Here is a 24,153-nt window from a genome sequence, read left to right as displayed (position 1 = left end):
AGGGTGCAAGGTTTCATTTCTTAGTCTCTTGTTCCTTTCTAAGGATCCACTTTCTCTTGGTTATGTGGAATTCATTTGTTACATGGTATCCTTTTATGCATGGAGTTGTTTGTCAAAATGAGGATTTCCTTGCTTTTAAGATATTTACATCTCAAGCTAAATCATGTCCTTTCTTGGAAGTGCGTGTCTACCCTAAACAAATACTTTTACTTGGGTTCCTAGTGTGTGTTGTCCTTCATCAACTATCATTTTTGTACCTAGCTATAGGGGCCTAAAAGGGTGAAATATTTTTCTACCCACCCCTCTCTCCCCTTTGTCTCAATGATATTATCTTTATTAAAGAAATCCTCTTGAATACAAATGTCTTATAACTAAGATCTCTTCCTTTGAAGGGTCTCTTCCCACTTTTATATATCCTTACATATTTTTTATTGCTTAGCTAACAAAGTTTTTCACTTTTTGCTAAGATTATGACATATATTATTGTTTTAAGGATATCTCCTTATTTTTCAAAGTTGGTATACTTGCTATCTTTTCCTTATGATGTTGGCATATTTCTATGCCACCATCATAAGGAGGGGCCCCTGCATGTATACAACCTTCTTATACATTATTCAGTAAAATTGATCCCTAAGGATATATTATTTTCCTTAGGACTAGTCACTCTTTATGGATCCACATGAAGTCAATACTTTCTATCAAAATGATCTCCTAGATTTTCCTTATGTGGAATCAACTTTTCTAAGGGTGAGTGTTCAACAAAATCAGTGGATATGGATCCAGAGGGGAAGTTACAAAGAGGGAAGTCTTCAAGAGCAACAGGTGTTCTACAGATGGTTCACATTGTATTAGCAGGTCCTTTTGCATTAAGCCAGGGTTGCTATATACTTACCTTAGTTGATGACTTTTCAAAGTTCACTCGGGTCTACTTTCTCCATAGTAAGAATGAAGTGTTGGACAAATTTCTAGACTTCAAGACTCATGTAGAACGGAAACCCAAGAAAGCCATCAAAGTACTCCGAATGGACAATGGGAGCATGCATGTAAACAGAAGACTTAAGGAATTTTGCAGACATGAGGGCATTGATCTTTAGACTCCACCAACATTTAGTTCGCATAAGACAGATATTGCAACTTTGAGGATCCGAACTCTTAAGTCTATGGCAAGTTGCATGATCCATGCCAAGTCTCTAGATCCATCATTAGAAGTTGAAGCAATCTCTAGTGCCTCTCACATTCTTAATCGTTCTGCTCATCCAGCCTTAGATGGAAAATCTCCTTTTGAGGCATGGTGCGGGAAAAAACCTATTGTGACACACTTCAGAGTCTTTGGTTGTCCTACATGGGCAAAGGTATCATCTAGGAGATGCAAGGCACATTCATCTTGGCCTTGTACTTTCATTGGTTATGAAGATAGTGTGAAGGCATATAGACTTCTAGATCCTGAGACACATCAAATTTTTGTGGAGAATGATGTGTACTTTGAGGAAAGTTCTCCCAACTTCTCCTCTACTCCTCTCTGCACATCATACAGTGTGGAAACTGATAGTGATTTCAGCGATAGTGCTTCAATAGATTTAGACACGTGGGGTTCATATGCATATATCGCCATAGTGATAGGTCCAGAACAACAGGGTACATCTAGTCTTCTAGATACAGGTTCAGTGATAGATTTGGGGGATAGTATTCATGATCTGCCTCTTCTTCTTGATGCTGAATTACCTTCTTCAGTTGTCACGAGGGTTCCATCCAACTCTCTTGTTCATTCTCTACATGATCAATCCTCACCGGTTGAAGTGATTGTGGATACTTATGATAAGCAATTGTGGTAGGGTTCTTCATTAGATGCAGAGATAGATAGTTCTTTGGGATAGGTTCTTTAGCTAGTTGAGCATGTTTCAAAAACATCACTTTTCCATGGGATTCTTTCTATGCAAAGCGGAAGCGTTCCATTTGTACCCTTGGCATTGTTTCTTCTTAAGGGGAGGAACACCATTCTGCAGTCTTGGATCAGCTTCTTCATCAGAGCAGTCACTATTTGGCATTCTTCTTTGGGGGGGGGGGAGCCTATCCTGCCTCTCTTTCTCTTCTTATCATTCTCTTATGTATATACTAGATGTATGTCGTAATGGGGGGGGTCTTGATTACTCCATCCATCCATGCATCCTCTTTATCTCTCTTTTTGTGGGAGGGTTTTTCCCATGAGGTTTTCCTTCTTTCCTCACTTTATGGGAGATTGCATATCATTATGTACATGGGTACCTAACATGGCCTAATAGTTGGGACCCATATTGCATTGCATCTTAGATTTTGTAAGCTTAAGGGTATTTCCCTAAGTTGCACATAAGGGGGGGTGTTGGTGTAAATAAGTATTTACTTATTACACTTACTTAAGTTTACTTAGGTTAATACATTATTTAATTATTTTGCATTATTTAATTAGTTTATTTAGGTGAGACACTTAGAAGTTTGTATACTCTCATTGAGTTACACAACTCTAATTATGCACATGGTGTCTACAACACATGAGTATGCATCATTCACTGAGTTGTCATGTTGACAACACAGTTATCTACACTCCTCATTTAGCACATGTTGTCTACACCACTGATTTGCATGCTACACCATTGTAGGCTTATCCTCACATCATCGCACTTAATCTCGTGCTCAATGGAGGATAACCCGTATCTGGTGGACATGTGCCTAGTTGTATGACATATCATGATGCTGACTTCTATGCATTCTAGAAGCTCTCTCGAGGCTTTTATATACAGGCACTCTTAGTGTACTCTCAAGTTGGCTAAGTTGGCATATTGAATGAATATCGTCATTCTGATCATACTCTGTCTATTTTGGTCTGCTATGTGATTGTGTTGAGTTCTTTAGTTCTTGGGTGAAATCTGGCCTAAGCCAAATACTTACAGAAACCATCAGGAAGCTTGGACAGGCTTTTGCATGTAGACATATCCAAGTATTTCAGAGCTCTGAGGCATCCATAGCCGTTGCACAATTCCTGCAACTTCTCACACCCTGATAGTTCCAAGCTTTCCAAACATCCAAGCTGGCCAAAACCATTAGGAAGTTTGGACAGGCTTCTGCATGTAGACATATCCATACTTTTTAGAGTTCCGAGGCATCCAAAGTTGCTGCACAATTCCTGCAACTTCTCACACCCTGATAGGTCCAAGCTTTCCAAAAATCCAAGCTGGCTGAAACCATCAGGAAGTTCGGACAGGCTTCTACAAGTAGACATATCGAAACTGTTTAAAGCTCCAAGGTATCCAAAGTCACTGCACAATTCTTGCAACATCTCACACTCTGATAGTTCCAACCTTTTCAAACATCCAAGCAGGCCAAAACCATCAGGAAGTTTGGACAGGCTTCTACATCTAGACATATTCAAATTTCTCAAAGCTCCGAGGCATCCAAAGTCACAGGACAATTCCTGCAACTTCCCACAACCTGATAGTACCAAGCTTTCCAAACATCCAAGCTGGCCGAAACCATCAGGAAGTTTATACAGGCTTCTACAAGTAGACATATACAAGTATTTCAGAGCTCCAAGGCATCCAAAGTCGCTGCACAATTCCTACAACTTCCCACACCCTGATAGTACCAAGCTTTCCAAACATCCAAGCTGGCCGAAACCACCGGGAAGTTTGGACAGGCTTCTGCATGTAGACATATCCAAATCTTCTAGAGCTCCGTGGCATCTAAAGTCACCGCACAATTCCTCCAACTTCTCACACACCGATAGTACCAACCTTTCCAAACATCCAAGCTGACCGAAACCATCAGGTAGACTTGATAAGCTCTTGCATCTGGACATGTCTAATATTTTTAGCCCTACTAAGCAATGAAAGTCATCACACAATTCCTGCAAACTTTCACAGTTATCTAACACTAATTTTTCCAGGCAACTGAATTGGCCGAAGCCAACGGGTAGCGCTCTTAAACTCTGACAGCCTCTCAATGATATTGTATTCTCCCAGAAAGACAACTCACAAACTCTGTTCGAGAGACTAGTCAACATACTACAGTCCCTAACATCAACAAATTTTAAGGATGATAGGTTTTCAATCTCTTCCGGAAGTTTAAGGAGATTACGGCAAGAAATTAGATTGAGTGACTCTAATGACGATAGCTTGCCAAAGTCACATGAGAGCTCTTGCAAATTTCCGGAATTTGTCAACTCTAACAGAACAAGGGAGCTCAGTTCTCCAAATCCTTCTTCTAACCGCATTAGGTCATCACAATCGGATATGTATAACTTCTGTAGTGATCGTAGCTTCCCAATTGACCCTGGCAGCTCCTTCAAACCTTCAATGCTGTAGAGTTTTAGCTTCTTTAGACCATACACTTTGACAAAACTTGAGACTTCTGTAATATGAAAACGTTTCAACTCCAAATGCTTTAATTTACTAAAATGGCCAAACTCTATCTCTGCATGCATATCGGTTATACAAGCCTTCCTAAGTTTGAGTACTTGTAATCCAGAAAACGGCTGCATCCAAAAAGGGCTTGTTAACAACATTCAAGAAAGGACATCGTGATTGGGATGGGCAGAGGGTGAAGGGTCTGTTCATATTTGAAAAAGAAAAAGAAAAGCTACGTACTGAATTCAACTTACGTTGGGGAGACTCAAAGTCTCATTCTTCTTCAAAGTATAATCCAGGAAGCGTAAGATTTGAAGCTTCGATATATCAATCCCGAGATTGGGCACCTTGCGCGCTTGTAGAATCCTCAGCTCATCAAAGCGTTTATTGCATTGCCCGCTCACAATTGTGTCTTCTCCCATAGCCAATACTCGCAGAGACCTGTTCATAGATTCTAACACTTCTGCAGATAGATGATATGGCTTATTAATGTATTGAAGCCAAATTCCTCTTATTTGGTGAAGATCCTGGATACATGCAACCCATTTTTATTTTTTAAAATATTACAAACATTAAATCTTTAGCTTTTTAATACTAAAAATAAGTTTTCATACCCCTTCACTCTCCAAGGCCATTGAAATATCCTCTTCATTTGTGTACCGATTGCCCTTTGAATTATTACGACCTGCTCGTAATAAAAGATCGTGAATGTTCAGACGATAAGACTCGTCATGATAAGAGTCGGCCTTTACTCTTTTGACCAAAGCACCCTCCAGTAGACAATCCATTTCTTCCTCTCCCACAATGGAGGCAACTGCATCCCACTCCCAATCATAGAAGAACGAGCAGATATCGAGGAACGCCTCCTGAGCACTGGGTGTAAGCTCGTTGTAAGCAAACAGAATTCTTGATTCTTTAAAAGAGTCATCCTTGTCACAGCTGAAATCCTCTCCATCACATAGCCAGTCAACAATTTTTTCATAAGCTTTGACTCTGTTATTTCTTTTATGGAAATAGGCTCCCACCACTTCCAGAAACAGAGGACAGTAGCTGCATTTGTTTGCTATCTCCCTAGCCTGAGGCCTTTCTCCCACCATGGAATCAATGTCTCTTTCAGTGTCAGTTTTCCTACACAACACTTGAAGCGATGCCTCATCAGACAGGGATTCAATGGCGTATAGTTTACATGCATTAAATCTGCAGCTTTCGAGCACCAAGGAGACATTTGTTTTTCTTGCTGTTACAAGAATCCTCACTTTTTCTGGACTTTTGATCAGCTTGGGTAGAAGATGTTCCAGATGTTCTCTCTTCAAGATGTTGTCGATATATACGAAAACAACTTCTTTCTCCATAATCGATTTCAGCTTTTGTTGTCCGTCCTGAAAGTCTCTTACTTCATCATGTTTTATCCCATTCAAGTCGCTTAAAATCTGAGTTTGTATTTCTTCCATGTTAGGATTTGATTCTAAATTTTTTACCAGAGTGACTTTAGAATATTTTCAGCCGTGCAGATTTAAAGTTGCAAACACTTCATTTGCCAGAGTGGTTTTTCCGGCTCCACCAATGCCGTGTACAATCACGGCCACATCCGACTTGTCATTATCCCACTCAAGGAGTTCGATCACTTCAGTAATCTTGTGATCGATGCCTACAACTACAGATAAGAACAGTATGTCAGTTTTAAGTATATATCTATGAACAAGTAGCTAACGGATTTACGAAAATAAATGCTCGTGATAATTTACCTGCGGGATTATGGAATGGAACCGGTGGTTTGCTGCATACTACATTGCTCTGCACAGCATCTAATGTAGAGAGGCTTATTTGCGAATGGAGCATTCTACCCATTTCATCCACTTGACTGCGAAGCTTTGCAAGTTCTTCTCCGTCCGTACCAGCCACCCACAATGTGAAAGATCAAACTATTGCAGTCACTGATTATTAATCTCCTATCATAAATGATTATTAAACTGCTGAAAGAAAAATAACACAACTGCAACTTCATTAAAATATGGAAAGAAATGCGCAACAGAATCAACACAATATTTTCGGACAAATTGTCCCTGGAAAAACCCCTAAGGGAAAACCAGTTCTACAGATGAGGAATTATATTAAACCTCAGCAAATCAAGAGATACAAAATTCCTTGCCTCACACTGGCAGAACTCTGACAACCTCCTAATTTCTCCCGCTGATATTCCTCACTGCTATCCCTGCGCTAACACTGCGCCCTTGCTAACACTGCAAACTGCTTCACAAAAGCTTCTTCCCATCCAAATGACCCAATGACCCCTTTCTATACTACTCCTGTTGGTAAACCAACGACCGAGATTAAATCTAACCAACGGCTGAGATTAAGACAACTCGACAGCCAATAATAGAATTGGTTGCAAAGTGTCCAAAAGGAATCACTAAAATTAGTAAATAATAACCATTTACTAATTTTTGGCAAGTGGACAAACAGCTGTCCAAACCACCCATAAATACAACCGCTATTCATACATAAGGACGAACAGCTGTCCAAGCTACCCATAAATAGTGCTGCTATTTTCGGGTCAGAAATAACAACTGTCCAACTAACAATAATTAACACTCCCTCTTAGCGAGGAAGCTGTTCTGCATGACACCCATCTTATCTCTGAAGAAGATAAATTTGGCCTCTCCCAAAGCCTTCGTCAGAATGTCTGCTACCTGCTCATCTGTAAGTATGTATTGTAGTCGAACAAGTCCCCTTTGTACACAATCTCTGATGAAGTGATATCTGATATCTATATGTTTAGACCTATCATGAAACACTGGATTTTTAGACAACTTGATGCAACTCTGATTGTCACAATGTATCATAGTAGTCTCAACCTTCTGACCAAACAAGGCTACTAACAACTTCCGAAGCCATATAGCTTCACATGTCGCCATGCTAGTTGCTATGTATTCTGCTTCTGCTGAACTTAGAGCCACAGACTTCTGCTTCCTGCTGAACCAAGATACAACTCCTGATCCCAAGCTGAAACAACACCCTGAAGTGCTCCTTTTGTCTGTTGTACTTCCTGCCCAATCTGCGTCAGTATAGCCTATCAACCTGATACCTTCACCTCGAACATATCTGATCCCATACTCGACTGTACCACACAAGTAACGTAGCACATGCTTAGCCGCTATCCAATGCATTCTCTTTGGTTCAACCATGAACTGACTAAGAGAGTTTACTGCAAATGCTATATCTGGTCTAGTGTTGACCAAATACATAAGCGAACCAATCAACTGTCTATATAAAGTGGGATCTACATCTTTCTCCTTAGATGTATCTACCTTCCTCCAATTCGTCATCATGGGTGTAGACATGGCTTTGCAATCCTCCATTCTGAATTTCTTCAAGATTTCAATGCAATATTTCCCTTGACCAAGGAAAATCTCCCCATCTGTCTGCCACACTTCCATGCCTAAAAAGTAGTGCATAAGTCCTAAATCCTTCATCTCGAACTCTTCTGCAAGGTTCCTCTTGCAATCCACTATGAGCCCTAGTGAACCTGTAAGAAATAGGTCGTCCACATAAAGAACAAGAATGAGAATCTCACCCCTAACCATCAAGTAGTAGAGGTTAGCATCTGCTTCACTCTTCACAAAGCCCATTTTCTGCAAGTATGTATCAATGCGCTCATACCACGCTCTAGGAGCCTTCTTGAGTCCGTACAATGCTTTCTTCAATCTGCACAGGTTGGTCTTTTTGTTGTGTGCTAGAAAGCCTTCTGGTTGTTCTATGTATACCTCCTCCTTCAACTCACCATTGAGGAATGCTGTCTTGACATCCATTTGATGGATCTTCCATCCCATCTGTGCTGCAAGTGAGATTACAGCTCGTATAGAAGTATACCTGGCAACTGGAGCAAATGTCTCCTCATAGTCTATTCCCTCCTTCTGAGAGAACCCCTTTGCCACAAACCTAGCCTTGTATTTCTCGATGCTACCATCTGCACCGTGCTTTATCTTATAGATCCAGCGTGATCCAACTACAGCCCTATCTGTTGGTCTAGGTACTACCTCCCACACATCATTCTGCATTATTGAAGAATATTCCTCAACCATAGCATCTCGCCATACCTGATGTTCTGTAGCTTCCTGATAGCTAGAAGGCTCACTATCTACCAACTGACTAACTAATGCCACATAGTCATTGAACTTGGCTGGTTGTCTTCGTTGTCTAGTACTCTTCCTAGGAGCGCCCACAAACTCCTGAGTATCCCTTTGTGTATCTGGAACCACATGGTTCCTGCTGCCAACTGTAGAGGATGAAATGTCAACCTCTAAGTCTTCTAGATGCATTTCCTGTTGCACCCGTTGCTCCAGACTCTGTGAATCTTCACTAACTGAGTCTACACTCGTACTGGTAACTGTACTTGAGCTTTGCTGCCCTTGACTTGGTCTTGGAGCTTCTGTTGGCTGCTCACTCTGATCATCTGCTGGCAAATCTCTGGATCTCTTGAATGCCTTGTCCTCCATGAACTTGACATCCTGTCTAACAATAACTCTTTTAGTCCCTGGAATGAAAATCCTGTATGCCTTTGAGGTCTCACTGTACCCAACAAAGTACTCCCTCTCTGCAGTCTGATCTAACTTTGTTCGTGTATCTCCAGGAATATGACAATATGCCAAACTCCTGAATATCCTGAAGTGACTAACATCTGGCTTCTTCCCTGTGAAAGCCTCCTCTGGTGTCATCTTCCCTAGCACCTTGTATGGAACTCTATTCTGAATGTAGGCTGTTGTATTACACGCCTCTGCCCATAAGTAACGGGGCATGTCCTGGTCATGTAGCATAGCTCTTGCTGCCTCCGATATAGAATGGTTCTTCCTCTCAGCAACTCCATTCTGCTGTGGATTGTAAGGAACAGTCCATTCTCTCTTGATTCCTTCTCTGGTGCAGAACTCCTGGAAGACATTTCCTTTGTACTCGCCTCCATTGTCTGACCGAAGAACCTTTATCTTCTTTCCTGTCGAGTTCTCCACGAGAGCCTTGAACTCTTGGAATCGACTGAAAACCTCATCTTTAGTATTCAAGAAGTATATCCAGGTCTTTCTAGAGAAGTCATCAATAAAAGTAACATAGTACTCATATCCTCTAAGAGATTTCGTTGACATCGGTCCACAAACATCTGAATGTACTAGATCAAGAACACCCTTAGATTTGGTGTCACTCCTTGGAAAAGATGCTTTCGCAAACTTCCCCAACACACATCCCTTACATACATCGTCATGCTCTGTGCTCACCTCTGGAACACCTATCACGGTCTCACGAAGCAATCTAAGTGCTCCACGATGAATATGGCCCAACCTCCTATGCCATAGCTCTCCAAGATCTCTAGGATTATTGTTTCTCATAAGTGCCTTAGGAGTATCAAACTGCAATCTATAAAGGCGACCACTCCTAACTCCAATAGTTATGGGTGATTTCCAATCCTTGTGCTTAATCAACACATGTGTCCCTCTAAAGAGTACATTATACCCCCTATCCTGGAGAACAGATACAGAAATCAAATTCATACCTAAGCCCGACACATATAACACATCATGAAGATGAATTATCTTTCCATTCTCCCTCTGAAACTAAACAGTCCCTTTCCCAACAGGGTTGAGTTTGGACAAGTTTCCCATAGAAATCTGGATGTTGGTGTCCTCCTCCTTGTAACTGGAGAAGTACTCTCTAACTCCTGTCATATGAAATGACGCCCCACTATCTATATACCAAACACACTGTGAGGTTGAGCTAACCATACAAGCTATGAGTGCAAACTCATCTTCCATTCTGTTGGAGAGTTCTTCTGCACTTGCTGAAGCTGCCACCTGCTTCTTACCCTTTTTCCTCTCTGAGCAATCAATGACATAGTGGCCAAACTCGTGACATCCAAAGCACTTGACCTTAGAAAGGTCCTTCTTCTTCTTTTCACTTTGTGAATTTGATCCTTTGCTAGATCCCTTCTTTGCTTTCCCTTTACCCGCTAGGGCAACGTTCTCTTGTTCCACCTCATTTTTCTGACTCTTGTTGGCCCCATTGACAAGACTTAGTCTAAACTCCTCCTGAGTGAAATCAGTCCATAGTCGATCCCAACTCGGTAAAGTATCTCCTCCACTGACAACTTGAACAAAGACACTCCATTGTTTAGTAAACCCATTTAGGGCTATTCTCACTAGCTCATCATCACTAGGGCTATCTCCAACAACTGCTAACTCATCCTTGACAAGTCTGAGCCTGGTGAGGTAACTTGTGACGTCTTCTCCCTGATTCATCCGGGTATTCTTTAGCTTCTCTCTGAGAATCAACTTCCTGTTAGTGGTAGCATTCTAGTACAGATTTAGAATGGCGTCCCACATCTTCTTTGCTGTATCTAGCTCCGAGATATGTGGAACAATATGATCCTTGACACCATCAAGGATAATCCTCCTCGCTTTGGCATCGTCCTTCCTATATGTTGCAAGCTGTGTTACATCCGTTGGTACAGGTACACGACTGGTAGCATAATCCTTGATACCATTCTCTTCCAACAATAAAGAAATTCTTTCCTTCTAGACACCAAAATTTGAGGCACCATCCAATCTATCCTGATCTCTCAAACCAGCTGAAGCCATCTCAAGGGTTTAAAGCAATAATAAATCTAAAGAGATCAAAATTTCTTTCCTAGGGCAAAACTCTTCTACCCTTAACAATGCTCTGATACCATGTGAAAAATCAAACTATTGCAGTCACTGATTATTAATCTCCTATCATAAATGATTATTAAACTGCTGTAAACAAATTCTCAGCTAATATCGAAAAATAACACAACTGCAACTTCACTTAAAATACGGAAAGAAATGCGCAACAGAATCAACACAATATTTTCGGACAAATTGTCCCTGGAAAAACCCCTAAGGGAAAACCAGTTCTACAGATGAGGAATTATATTAAACTTCAGCAAATCAAGAGATACAAAATTCCTTACCTCACACTGGCAGAACTCCGACAACCTCCTAATTTCTCCCGCTGATATTCCTCACTGCTATCCCTGCGCTAACACTGCGCCCTTGCTAACACTGCAAGACTGTTTGCTAACACTGCAAACTACTTCACAAAAGCTTCTTCCCATCCAAATGACCCAATGACCCCTTTCTATACTACTCCTGTTGGTAAACCAACGACCGAGATTAAATCTAACCAACGGCTGAGATTAAGACAATTCGACAGCCAATAATAGAATTGGTTGCAAAGTGTCCAAAAGGAATCACTAAAATTAGTAAATAATAACCATTTACTAATTTTTGGCAAGTGGACAAACAGCTGTCCAAACCACCCATAAATACAACCGCTATTCATAGATAAGGGCGAAGTCCAAACTACCCATAAATAGTGCTGCTATTTCCGGGTCAGAAATAACAGCTATCCAACTAACAATAATTAACACACAATCTTTCAGTTTACACCAAAAAAAAATCTTTAGACTTAATAGTCGTGTTTTGCTCTACCCTAGACTTTAAAATGACAGACATGCTTTTCTTTTCGGGCCTGTATTATTATTGTTTTCTTATTCTAAATTAAAAAATACGACAAGATATTAGAAGTGGCTGACGAATATTCATTGGTTTTACACAGCAAATAAGTTGAGAAAATATTCCGCCTATTAACACGGTTTATTGCTATTAATATTGAAGAATATATCTTTTTTATATAAACTAAGATAAGGATAAATATCATAAATATAAAAGCTTATCAATCATTATGAAGTTAGTTTATTCAAACAATTCTAATCCTATAGTTTAATTTATTGCAAAATACATTTCCGAACCCCACCACCAGATAACCATGGCAGGGCAGCCACGGAGCTGCGTCTAACCGCTTTTTAGTTGAAATTGGTTTGTTACATGTGCGCTTATAATGTTACTGCTTACGTTGGGGTTCACAGGAAGTAGGCAATCTATACCATTTCAGAGGCTCAAACAAGCGAAACCTCCGGGAAGAATGACAGATCTTGTATGGTCTTTGGTCAAAGTTTGGATAATTAAAATATCGTTGCACTGCCCCTCCCATCTTCCGCTCTTCTTTTGCATGTGCTGGAACACTTGACATTTATATAAAATTGCTTCCACCTTCAACAACTTTTAATCCAGTTCATTGTGAAAGACAGTAGTAGGTGAAGTCAAACTTAAATATCAGTGAGCTGCAGCAATTTAGAACAGAAAGCTCTGGGATAGTAATACGAATAGATTTTTTTCCAATATCTCCGGTGCCCAGTTCCGCCCCATTGCTTTACCTGTTGGAATCCATGGAACCCTTAATGTTTACTCGCGCGTTCTATATTTCTTCTCATATATGATGCTATTTCTGAGTCTCAAACATGATTTGTGCCTCAAATTTGGTGTTGATTGCAGGAAATAGCAACATGCTTCATAAGTTGTTGACCCCAATCTCGTTTCGTCATTTGCCACAGGCACAACAAAGGATTTATGTCCCAAGCCCCCAGACATGAAACAAGATATGTAAGCACCTTATATTTGTTGTCTCCACCCTACAATCCCGTGATCTCTAATTTCAATTCTAGGTTAAGAATTGCACAACCGGCCCAATTTGGACTCTGTTATAAACTTGCCTCTTGAATATTGGTTCGGGTAGTGCTCGTACAAGATCAGTGATTGCTTGGCTCGGGCAATCAATGTCAATTTGGGGGAAGGTGTCTTCATCTTCCTGCCAGTCAAAATAGTCCCTTGGCATATCATGTTCAAATCTGCAGATGGCAATTTGATTAAAGAGATTGATATTGAAGAGAAGAAGTTTCATTTTTATAGGTGCAGCAGGAGTCATATTTGGTTAGTTGCCAGGAACTCCAAATTCAAAGATGGATGCCCAAGAAAATGATTGTCTTAGCTTTGCCTCCACCAGAACCAACACGGTTAGTACCATATCATATCCCCGTGATCCCTAGGCAGACAAAGAACAACATTGTGAATGGGTGGCCAAAGATAACCTCTATTTTGGCTCAGTAAATCCGATTGTAAGATAAGACTGTGGAGATCAACAAGGATAGAAAATATAAAGCATCAATTAAGGTTTTTAGCCCAAGGTGAAATGGAGTGACAAATATGGGATTCTCTCTGTTCAAACCTGCACAATTGCAATGGGGTTCAGTTAAAGAAATTTGATCTTTGTTGCAGGGCCTCTGGATTGGGTTTTGCTATTTAGGATTTCGGTGGATGCATATTTGATGCTTGTGAAAGCCATATAATCTGGAGGCATAGAAAACGAATGTGAACTGTTTGAGAAAATGCATCTGACAGAAGATATCTCATAGAATGCTATGATTACAGGGTATTTACAAAACACATTTGTTTAATTTCCAAACAAATGCAATCAGAAAATGTACATTCTAGACATTCTGTCAAACGGTTCGCGTACCTTATCCATTCTTTTACATTTTGCATAGATGTATCGGAGAGCAGTGCCAACTACATACATGAATAAACATGTTTTGTATAGAGAGTAGATTTTACAAGTAGAAAGGACGATGCAAAGATTGAGCAGAACATAATTAGGTTGGACACTAAAACCCAGAGCTTGTTACTGTCACCTATGAGATCTCACATAATCTGTGAATGAAAATTTTGATCACAATGTCTCTTCTTTATTATTGATTTTTTCTAAGCAAAATCCGGTACCGTTCGATCTGGTTAAATTCTTGACCATCTAGGGAAAATCAAAATGCCTCTGCTTGATGGGAAACTTTCGCGAGGCCAAATCTTGTCTTGTTCAAAGAATCTCTTAAACAGGATGTACACCATTGGCTATCAACTTTAGGTGACTCTCTAATGCCTCAACATTTTGGGTATGCAAAATTGTTACTCCAATATATGGTCATTTTCTCTATCATTGTGGCTGTATATTTCCAAAACTTCTTATTTGTCAAATACCGCGAATAGACAATTTTTATTTTAAAAAGAATGATATGCTGTCATAACCCAAATTTTATCTATCGAGTTTGTTGATTATTCTCCCGCCACGTATATTGTAATCCTTGTAAGAAAAATCCATTATTTTTATTTAACGAAAAGTGATTTAAAACAATAACAAAAATTAATCAAGAATCCGTTGAGATGAGGTAGGTGGGATTAATTTTTCACAGGAAATCTTACAAGAGGCATGACCTCATTCCAGTCAAGGTGGGGAGAGATTTTTGAATAACTGATTCTTGTTTGGAAAGGGGAAAGGATGGTTTTGGGGAAGGGATTAAAAACAAGAAACTCTAGTAACGATGGTCACAATGGATGGGCAAAACTGTGGGGCACAGGCTAGATTAAGTATGGGCACCAACTATTCAAATGAGGAATCTAGCAGCTGCCAGATTTGGGTATTGTCTAGATCAGGTGATAGTTCATCGGGACTAGATGGCATGTGGATTCCTACTCTATCGTGATAACAGGACTTGGCTCTTCACTTATGGGACGGCTGATGGATATCAATAGACTCATTGCGACAATCTTATGTGCCTGAATTTGTGCAATACATGAATAAGGTAGCACTTGGTAGCACCCTTGAGCCTGTTTCTACCTTTCTTTGGGCAAGATCGATATATCGTCATCTTATGGGAGGTAAGCAGCGATGCTGAGATTTTATAAACGTGTTATATTCTATTTATGTTGTTGATGGCTATTGCGATAGAAACAAATAAATCTTTTGTCATCCATTAGATAATCTGTTTTGAATCATATTTTTATGTAGTAATCACCCAGTTGTGTTGGACAAAGGAAAATGTGTCGTGTGCAGCCTGAAGTCGTAAATTGTGACTAGGGATAGTGATGTGCGATTCAAACTTGATGTACATTTAGCTTTATTCTTCTCAAGATCACCCAATAAGGTCACATCAATCAATTAGCACGGTCAAAACTCCTTAGAATTATGCGTGAATGCATCATGTTGTGAAATATTCTTTTCGATTTGCTAGACAGCATCAGATGTGTGCTATCGGTTGTTCTAAGCCAATGTATTATTCCTGCTTCTCTGTAGATAAATATAGTATATAATGGAACATCTTCTATTAAGGAATAGCAATATATATATTAGAGGCAAAAGCAAACTTACACATAAAACAAATTTCTCTCTGTCTATGCCCTGCTTAATTAATTTCCGCATTTCTTGCGCAAGCAACCGGCCATAATAGGGCATGCGAGAATTGTTTGTTGTTTTTCTTATTTAGTTTAATCCTCCAAGCAGTCAACAGAGAGTCAAAACATATGCAATTCCTTCATGGTCGTTGCAGAATGTAAATAACTAAGCTATCACAGCCAAGACATTGTGTATCTAGTGTGGTGATCTTGCCTTACTTACATCTTGAATTATTGTTAAAACCAATGTCTGTAACTCCAGTCATGATAGAACCGAAATAGAAGAGGAATATTTTCTAGAGTTGAATCTTTTCACATCTATAAACACTCTAATGATATATTCCCTATAGTTTGTTTAGCCTGGAATGGAATTGAGCCATTATTATCCATTTGAAAACTTCGTTGTTCTTACTATTTTTTGACCCACACAACAATCCCCTGGGTTGTGCTGCAAGGCTCTTACATAGTGGTCTTGCATTAACTTGGATTGAATTAAATCCTGGATATTTAGAGGATTGCATACAGTACTACTGTGACAGAATGACCAAAGAAATACCCGTTACATTATGAAATGGTGACAAGCATGTTTGAATGGTCCTCTTTGAGATTATAAAAATTGTATTTTGAATCAGTCTTTGAGATTATAAATTTGCGTTCTTAAACCTCATTCAAGAACATCAAGTACCGCAATACCTATGATTATTATTATAATACAGTAAGACTATGTTTTGTCAAAGGGATACTTATAGAATTACATTTGAAATGTGTCCTTGTACGTTGTTGCATTCCCTTGATTGAGAAAGGCATTCTGAATGCCTTGACCTATTGATATGTACCTTAAATCCACGTGGAAGTAAATCGATAATGTTTCTCTTTAGATAGTTGTGTTTCAATGAATTACTATATAGTTAAGATGTTGCTTAATTCCTTAATTCATTCTTGCTCTTGCTTGCTTATAAATAAATTACGATTTAATGGTATGTTAGAAATGAAACCATACTTAGTGGCACAGATTTAATGTATGTGATTAATGTTTACACTTTTAGCAAGTATGTTAATTTGTATGCCTATATGTTAGAAGTGTATAGTGGAAATTTGAATGTGACACAAAAAGATATTTGTACATGTTGATTAAGAAATGTTGATGATTCTCTTTCATATATTGACTTGGCTACCCATGAGATTAGTGAATGGTTTTAGAACATGATTCATTTAACCACATATTCCATTACTACTCGTGGTTTTGCTTGATTAGACTACCTCAATGCCGAGTTGGATATCTTTCATGTCAGGAAAGATTCTAGGGAAACTTAACAACTTTGTGGTAGGGTGGTAAAGCACTCCTACAATATTCTCACCCTTATGTTACCTAAACAGGTTATGTAGCTTCTTTTAGATTGATCAACTTGTTCATGCCATCATGGTATCTGGTATCTGGTGTCTAGTGTATGCATTTCTTTTGTATTTAATAATAATTGATCGAATTAATGTTGACTAGTCAGTACTCAAAGGACTTTGATTTTCTTTGACTTTTGCATTTTATGGAGATTGTTGATGTGGCATCGGTTTTGCAGGGTTAATTCTTACATATGCATGCAAGCTTATGCCCTTTCAACTTTAGTAATCTTTATGCCTAATTGGATCTATTAAGTTTCTTATCATAGGAACTAATCAATATAGATACCATAAAAGTGTCAGTGCATTGGGCCTAGACATCACAATATAATTTTCTTATAGTATCTAAATTAATCAATGTAGATAGAGTAAGAGCGCTAGCGCATTGGTCTCAAACATCATAATATAATTGATTTTCTTGATCATGGATGACATTTATCACTAGATTTATATCTTTTATGATGGTTGTTTAAATTCTTGCTAATGATTTCTATCTTTTAATTATTGGTTTACACTTTTGATGGCAATTGTGAACCCTATGAAAATATTGTTACAGTGGCATGTAATTTGTTGCATGTATGTTGTAGTTGCAAGTGCCCTAATAGAGAAGTATGTAAAATGCAGAAACATACAAAATCATGTAAACGGTCTAATCAAAATGCTTCAAGGAAATGTGGTTTCTTGGATTGCAATAATTGTAGTGTATGCCAAAAATGGATTTGTTGAAAATGCTTTAGACACATTCAAGAAAATGTAATTAGTAGGTGTATAGGAAAATTCCACAATAATTTCTAGCAACCTCCATGTTTGTGTTAGAATGGAGCTTTAGAGTATGGTATGGCCATCCATCAAAAGACAATGGAATAGGAATTCTTAGTTGCAATACTCAAGAAAGAAATGTACATCATATATTTATGTGAAAGATGAGCATGTTAGCCTTAATGTAATTATCATCTTGAATCTCCTCATTGAATCTCTTACAAAGAAATTCTCTGAATGTTGAAGTGTATGTCATCAATAATAATATTCTTCTAACCTCATCATGCAAGGAGGCTACCTTCGATTGGAACAATCTCTTACAAAGAAATTTTCTAATTACTAAATTATGTCACCAATAATGATATTCTTTTAACCTCACCATGTAAGGAGACTACCTCCCAGTGGAACAATCTATAATTGTTCAAAATTGGAGATATCAAAATTGGCAATATACCAATAATGTGACAATTGAAATAATGCTAAACTCAAGTAGTAATCATCAACATATCCTTGGTAAAATTGGTGGGAAACACTGTATATATTGAAGGCTCTCCTTAATTAGTTATAGAACGAAAAATATTTTTTCATGTGACTAGGACATCCATTATGACAATAATTCTCATTATTCTTTTGTGGAAGCATGGGATGTCAACTCTATTAGGATGCTCAATGTTAGATTAATAGTTGCATGACCAAATAAAAAATGCAATCATACATGAAATGACACAATCATAGTAATATATATGTTCAAGTATAACATCACTATCAACTACACCCTTGCACTAGATAAGGTATCTGGTGCAAGTGCTAGTTGGTAAATAATGAAGAACAATAGTGGAGGTGAATTTGTTTCAAATTAAATGATTAGATATTGCATTGAAAATTGAAAAGGGAAAGTCTAACATATATATTATAATAAAATAATGTTTCTAATTTGTAAAATAAAGACTCTTGTATAAATAACAAGGTCTATGCTAGAAGCAAATAATATTAAAATTGCATTTTTAATAATAATAAAAACAATCTATATTCTTATTCAAAGATTTACACTAATGACAAAAAAATTAATGTATTAGGTGTTAGTTTGGTAGGAATATGCAGTGTGGAATATACTTGTGTTTCAAAAAATATTAGATATATATTTATATAAAAAGTGAAAAATACATTTTTTGAATTGAAAGATGAAAGGATATTATATAAAGAGTTGTGTTCCTCAATGAAGAGTTGTGTGGCAATAAGGTAGGTAACAAAAAAAGGTAACAATATTGATAATGAAGCTAAATAGATTCCAAAAATGTTTCAATGTGGAAATTTATGCCAGCTCTATTAGTAGCTTAAGTTCTTTTACAAATTAACTTCACAACTAGGAATATCACAAGAGTAGTTGTTGAATAATATAGATATATATTTGACATCATGGGATGATTTCCCCGTTGTTATATAGTATGATAATAAGAGAATAAGTATTGAAGAAACAAGAATATAATATTCCATGCAAGAATAAATTATGTAAGAAATTCATCAAATGAGATAAAATCTTATAAAAAAAAAATTTACACTCATATTTACTACAAAATTTCAAGAACTACATTTATGGAATATGACAAAACCAAACATTATGGGGAAATATACTTAGAAAATAATAATTAAATAATAAATAGAGTTTTAAGGAGAAAAAATACAAGAAAATAAAATTTCAATTAAAAGATTAGCATATATTGAGTTATATTTTTAGTTCACACATGTACGTATACATGCAAATATACATATTGATATATGTACTCACATGTATACATTACAAGCATGCACATGCATGTGGGTGTGGGTGCGTGCACACACACACACACACACACACACACACACACACACACACACACACACACACACACACACACACACACACACACACACACAGATCAATGCCTAAAGATGTATAAAATAATTTCCTTTTCTAGAAAAAATTATAAGTTTTAATAATTTTATGATATTTTATTGTCATCATGTCTACATTTTTTATTTATTTTAGACAATCAAGTAAGCTTTTATCTAGATTATACAAACACCTCAATTTTATATAAGGTAATTGTAGGCAAGAGACTACAATAAAATAATAAATTGCGAGTCTCTTATTTGGGAGGTCTTGGGTTTGAATCTATTCAAACTTAATAAACAATAATAATAATTAATCACAACACATAATAATAATTAATCTTGGCTCCAACCTCTTACCGATTAAAAATAATTAAAGATAATTGTAATAATTTATCTAAACAATTAAACTTTAGTTCATTAACTTTATTAATTATTGAAAAATAAAATTCAACTTCTTTACAAATTCACTCCTTATAATCTAATTTGAACCTTACAAAAACAAATTTGTTTATATTTATGCTACCACACATTAAAGGAAATTCCTATCAAAAGTACTTAAGGTAATTTTAAAAGTTATCCATGGGCACATCTCATGAACAAGGTCTTATTAATCCTATCTTAATGGCCTCAATCTATTTTTCAACATATCGCCCTCATTAAACTAGAACTTGACAAAGCCTGCAACCATATTTGCTAACCTTTTATCCTTAAAATGCTCCACTAGTTTAGCTTTAAAAGTCACCTACTCTTTCATATCTAAATAGTATTTATCAATGTTAATTCTTTCCTTCTTGTGAATTACTCACTCATAACCTTCCTTCCCTCTTTAATTGGGAACTTGCCAAACCCATTATTTTCTCCCTCTCTTTATATTTTCTTATTAGTAATGGCTTTGACTACCTTATCTTCTAAACCAAATACGTGGGTTGGTTGTAACCATCTCCCTAACCATTTGATCCCTTATTGTCAATTCTACTTTTGTTGATTACAATCTATAATTTCTTTGGTGTAGTGCAGATGATTACTATGAGAGATATATTACCAATTATGATATATGAGCTTTGTATGTTTAACAAAAAGGAAAATTGTAATTTATGGTAAAATCATCTTCTCCCTAAATGGATATCTATCAGATGGATCTACATAAAGCACAAAATAATCAACTGATTCCTCAAAATTGTATATAGCTTCTATATTTATCTTAATTGCATATGAATAGTGTTAATTAATTAGTTAAAATAAAAACCCATGTACCACATTCTAAGATGTTACTTGCTTTTGCTAGAATAGTTATGTTGGAGAAGATTTCTTTTGTTACTCATGTATAGTACTATTCCACCTAGATATCATTAAGAACATATGATAAGATGAAATCACCAAGCTAACCAGATAAATTCTTTAGTCTAGATGGGATAGTGTTAAGACTATAGTGTCACTTTGTTGATTCATTATCTTTAATGTAAAATGAAATATATATTAGGAGCCACCAATCCTAAAACTTTGGTAATTGCCTCATCTCAAAATCTCTTGCTAAATGTATTCACAAGGATATACCTTGAAAAATATTAGTTGAACATAAAATGATATCAATTTATACAAAGGAGAATTGGGCCATGGTCAATTGGTTGGAGAAGTTTGATGCATCTTTCTTCACCATCAAAGCTTCTTCACAAATTTCTAAACTATGAAAGACTTAAGAAATGGTCTTAAGTTTTCCAATTTTTAAAGTCATTTTCTTATAGGAATGAATTGAAATTCTCTACTTACTGCATTTAGTCAAACAAATTAATTTAGTTTGACAACCAACCCTTGCTCTTTCCTAACTTTATGCACACTGTGACATTTGTAGTGTCACCTTCTTGTCCAATTTAACATCTCCTCTTATGTCAAATAGTGTTGGTGTAATTAATTATTCACTCATTGCACTTTATTTAAGCTTATATAGGATAATGCATTGCTTAGTAGTTTGCAATTGAGAAGCTTAGGAGTTTGCACCTTTATTATGCACATGGTGTAGGAGAAATTCCACTTTAAGTGGTGATAGTTATTATCACATTCCACCTTATGTATCATCTCCAACTTTAGTGCACTTATCACTTATCATCCTCTAGACATTGCACATACTACATTGCACAACAGATGTTGATTCACCTTTGATTGACATGTGATTCCACCTTGTGTGGGTGATAAGTTATCTCTTTATTATGGTCTCTTATTGTTTGACCTATATAAGAAGACATGCCTTCATTGTACTCATCCAATTGACCATGTCGTATTGCATTCATGGTAAGAATAAAACTTATTCTTATCATATTGTATAGCTCTCTTTTGACCTATTCATTAACTTCTAGAACTTGAGTTGTTTCTATTAGCAAATTCTTACAAACATGTTATTGATATTCTCATGCCTATTGTCCCTCTCATACTATCAAACTCTCTAGCTTAACCTCTTGGAACATTCTCAATTGACTTACATTGGCTTTCATCTCATCACTCCATTTCTATCAAACAAATATACTTCTAACATTTTTTAGCTTTTCTTCGACTTCATCATCTAATTGTCAATTAAACTGATCACTTTAATAGTACCTTCTAATTTAAACTTACCTTACATTAATATCACAATCAAAGATCAATACATTAAAATAATAATAAAATTAAACTTGATCTTAAAATATCACACCTTTACACTCTAAAATGTTTAGTATATAAAAAATATTTAAACTATTAAAAACTTACATGTAATTATGATATGAAACTCAAATATTGAATAGACAAGAACCTACACCACAGTAACAATATACAAATTTAACAAATAATAATTATAATTAATCTCAATAAATAATAATAATAAAGTCGTCATATTTCCACAGTGAAATCTCCGTCTACTATACTTTATGTTGATAAAAAATTCTCTAGACTGTACGGAATTTTCTTGTTCTTGATGGATGTCCCTACACATGACGTCGTTATAGTAATTTTACTTTAGAAAAGTTTATAAGTTTTTAAAGTATTCTAGGAGCTAATAGAAAATTATTTGAATACGTACCTTCCCGGGAATTTCCTTTTTTTCTGTGTACAACATAAGATTACCCCATACACAATTAGTTGTATAGATTCTTCCATTTTGTTATTCATCTCTTCCTTCAGATGCGGAAGACGCTGAAGCTGCAGAATAAGTTTGGTCAAATCGTTCATGGATTTCAGAAGTCCTAAGCACTCCTTCTTGTTCTGCTTCATTTTGTCAAGCCTTTCGATAACTGCAGCCACCAGTAGAAATCCCACTCCAACCCAGTGAACATTTCCAATGGCATTCAACACTGATACTGCTGTGCTATGGTTATCGCCACTGGACTTTGATATCTGAAAACAAAGAAAACGTTGAATATAAATCATAAAAAGGTGGAATCCCTTCAGCAAAAACTGTTTCCGCTTAACAAATTTCTGATAACTACTTTCCGCCTAATTGTGCCCAACAAAATTACCCCCATTTTAGCTTTTGAAAAGAAGAGGCATGGCCGTAAAGTTGCACCTGATCAGAAATTAGCTTGAGATTTTTCGACGCTTCTTCTGAAAATGCGGCAACGTGGGCTGGAGAGGGCAGTCCCGCTCGTATAAGAGACAACTTATCATCAGTGGCTGTTTGTTTCCGCTGCAAACAAACCCTCATTAAACCTATTTTCTACATAGCAATATATACCTAGGTCTTAAAAAGTCGAGAAAAAAAAAAGGATTTGCACCTTATTGGTGTACTGATCGAGAAGAGTGTCAATATTAGTGACTAATTGCTGGAGATAGCCTGGCGTGCCCGTGTCTGTGCTGAGAATGCGACCGATAATTTCAGCAGATGTCGCAGAGGATGTTGGAGAAGACATTATTCCTCCAGCAAATGGAATATGGCCGATCTGAAAGAATGAATTGCTTAGGATAACTGCACGCCCTAAAATATCAAAATATGTGTAGAATGTTAGTTACTGCAATACCTATTTAATTACGTATGCAAGACTGTTTTTTGAAACTCCGTGTTATCTTCCAAGCTGCTTCCTGGAAAGCCCATAACGTACTTGCTCGGCGGAAAAACACAAAAGAAAAAAGAGTGTAATTTTATCTGCGAGGAAGTTCCCCTGGTCGGTGTGATCACTAATCTATGCCCACATCTTGGAGTGTGATATTTCCTGGTTAGCAGAGAGAAAGGTCTGAGAGCCATCAGATAACACATCAGAAAAGAAAAAAGATGTGCGTACAGGCCGTCCCTGTCGGCCACTCAAGTAATAGGCCTCGTTTGAAAACCAATTTTTTAATATACGCGTTAATGTTTTTCTTCCATACAGCTGTCAATTAAAGACGATGTACTGGGCGACTTTTTCTGGAATTTTAAGTGCTGCTACCTTTTTCTCACGCGTTTATGATAGAGGGGGACTAAATTTGATGGTAATATAACCTCTGCGGTTTTCCAATACATTTTCTATTGCTAGGGAGTTATTTTATCATTTGATACATTAGATTTCTAACAGACTTTTTTGACTTTTTGGATGATTATACAGTACTTTCCGATTTAGCCGTGTAAAATTTATTTGTTTCAACATTTCAAATTTTATGGTATATTAAAAGCATGAAATTAAAAGTAAACA

At 37.0% G+C, this 24,153-nt stretch overlaps 2 protein-coding genes across 3 annotated transcripts in view; both read right to left on the bottom strand.

Moving 5' to 3' along the window:
* Nucleotides 1-23,800, bottom strand: part of LOC149546921 (TMV resistance protein N-like) — a 130,637-nt gene extending 106,837 nt beyond the window's left edge. For both annotated transcript variants that reach the window (XM_089791425.1, XM_089791424.1), the window contains exons 1-4: nucleotides 23,506-23,800; nucleotides 23,263-23,427; nucleotides 23,055-23,174; nucleotides 22,572-22,885 (exon numbers count right to left, since the gene is read on the bottom strand). In XM_089791425.1, coding sequence (XP_089647551.1) covers nucleotides 22,572-22,885; nucleotides 23,055-23,174; nucleotides 23,263-23,397 — 569 coding nt within the window. In that variant the 5' untranslated portion in view covers nucleotides 23,398-23,427; nucleotides 23,506-23,800. The remainder of the gene's footprint in view (nucleotides 1-22,571; nucleotides 22,886-23,054; nucleotides 23,175-23,262; nucleotides 23,428-23,505) is intronic.
* LOC149546922 (uncharacterized) lies at nucleotides 2,851-4,983 on the bottom strand. Its single transcript, XM_089791426.1, has 2 exons — nucleotides 4,631-4,983; nucleotides 2,851-4,504 (listed from the first exon to the last, which is right to left on the bottom strand). The coding sequence occupies exons 1-2, from the start codon at nucleotides 4,823-4,825 to the stop codon at nucleotides 3,590-3,592; spliced, it is 1,110 nt and encodes a 369-aa protein (XP_089647552.1). The 5' UTR covers nucleotides 4,826-4,983; the 3' UTR covers nucleotides 2,851-3,589.
* Nucleotides 23,801-24,153: the final 353 nt, after the last annotated feature.

This window comes from Cupressus sempervirens, chromosome 7 (genome assembly GCF_028749045.1).
Source record: "Cupressus sempervirens isolate cs-2001-9-10 chromosome 7, ASM2874904v1, whole genome shotgun sequence".
NCBI classification, from domain to species: Eukaryota; Viridiplantae; Streptophyta; class Pinopsida; order Cupressales; family Cupressaceae; genus Cupressus; species Cupressus sempervirens.
Note: the sequence above shows the minus strand (reverse complement) of the source record. Positions and strands in the feature narration are given on the sequence as shown.